Here is a 1,139-nt window from a genome sequence, read left to right as displayed (position 1 = left end):
CATCATGGGAAATTGAAGTCAATGTCGTGAGACAAAGTATATGTAAGCTGCTGTATGGAAAGTGAACTTGTTCTGTATTACCCAAATCACAAATAATAAAAAAAAAGTAAACATATCTTGTTCTTCTCATCTTGATTTCTCTCATTAAATGAATCTCAAAGCATATGCTTGCCCAATCTCAACAATAATACTCATACCTTCATATCTAGGTCATTTCACATAAATTATTTCATTTTATAATTGCAACAGCAATACAAAGTAGGCATGTTTAGTCTCATTTTGTAGAAGTTGGAAACAAAGTCCCGAAAGAGTAATTAATTCGATAACAGTCTCAAAAGCTCATGACTTAATTCTGACACCATTTCTATTCTATCACAGCTGCCTCTCACACAGGAGTATGCTAAAACAAGAATACAAAGTGGCAATAAGACAAAAACTATATGTCAATACAGTATCCTAACAGTAATGCTTCTCTAACATCATAGATTTTTCTAAGATATGTCTTCTTGTCCCACAGATTCTTTTTTTAACTAGTATGAGAAAAGGTTTTTAGGTCACTCAAGCCAAAACATCTCTGATAGATGCCCTATTTAAGATTTTTCTCAAGATACAAATAAAGGAGGAAGTTTATTTTCTGCTTTCTAAATTCAGGCAAACTCTAAGTGCTACTTAGTACACAGAAATTCTTGGTACAGGAAGAGAACTTAGTAGTAGCACAGATCTAATTCAATCTGACAGTGAAAATAAGATGTCTAATTCAAAATAAACTCTCTTCTTTCCAAATACAAGAATAAATAGACACATAAAAATGGGAATAGGATTGACATGATCTGTGTGTGTGACTTGAATTGTAAGTTCATAAGGTGCAAGGCAGAGCAGGAATGCAACCATCTCCTCTGAATCTCTGTATGCCCCAGAGCAGGTCCCTTCTGATTGAAGCATGTGTGTGTGGGGAGAGACAAGGGGTAGACAATAGGGAGAGAACAGATAGCTCCTAAGTAGAGGAACAATTCATTCTTACCACAAGCTAAAGCTGGAGCAGACTTCCAACAGGCAATCTGAAAAGGGTAGTTCCATGCTCCTATTCCCACACATACTCCAAGTGGTTCTCTTCTGGTATAACCAAAGGATCCACCTGA

General features: G+C 36.0%; 1 protein-coding gene across 1 annotated transcript in view; it reads right to left on the bottom strand.

Moving 5' to 3' along the window:
• The window catches only part of ALDH9A1 (aldehyde dehydrogenase 9 family member A1), a 91,460-nt gene that overhangs the window by 34,913 nt on the left and 55,408 nt on the right, over positions 1-1,139 (bottom strand). Inside the window, exon 5 of the mRNA XM_007937794.2 lies at positions 1,022-1,139. This exon is cut by the window's right edge and continues 1 nt beyond it. Within this exon, the coding sequence (XP_007935985.1) occupies positions 1,022-1,139 (118 nt within the window). The remainder of the gene's footprint in view (positions 1-1,021) is intronic.

The sequence above is a fragment of the Orycteropus afer genome, unplaced genomic scaffold, assembly GCF_000298275.1.
Source record: "Orycteropus afer afer isolate SDZICR_OR568_19922 unplaced genomic scaffold, OryAfe1.0 scaffold00044, whole genome shotgun sequence".
Taxonomy (NCBI): domain Eukaryota; kingdom Metazoa; phylum Chordata; class Mammalia; order Tubulidentata; family Orycteropodidae; genus Orycteropus; species Orycteropus afer.
This window is presented reverse-complemented; position numbering and strand designations above follow the sequence as displayed.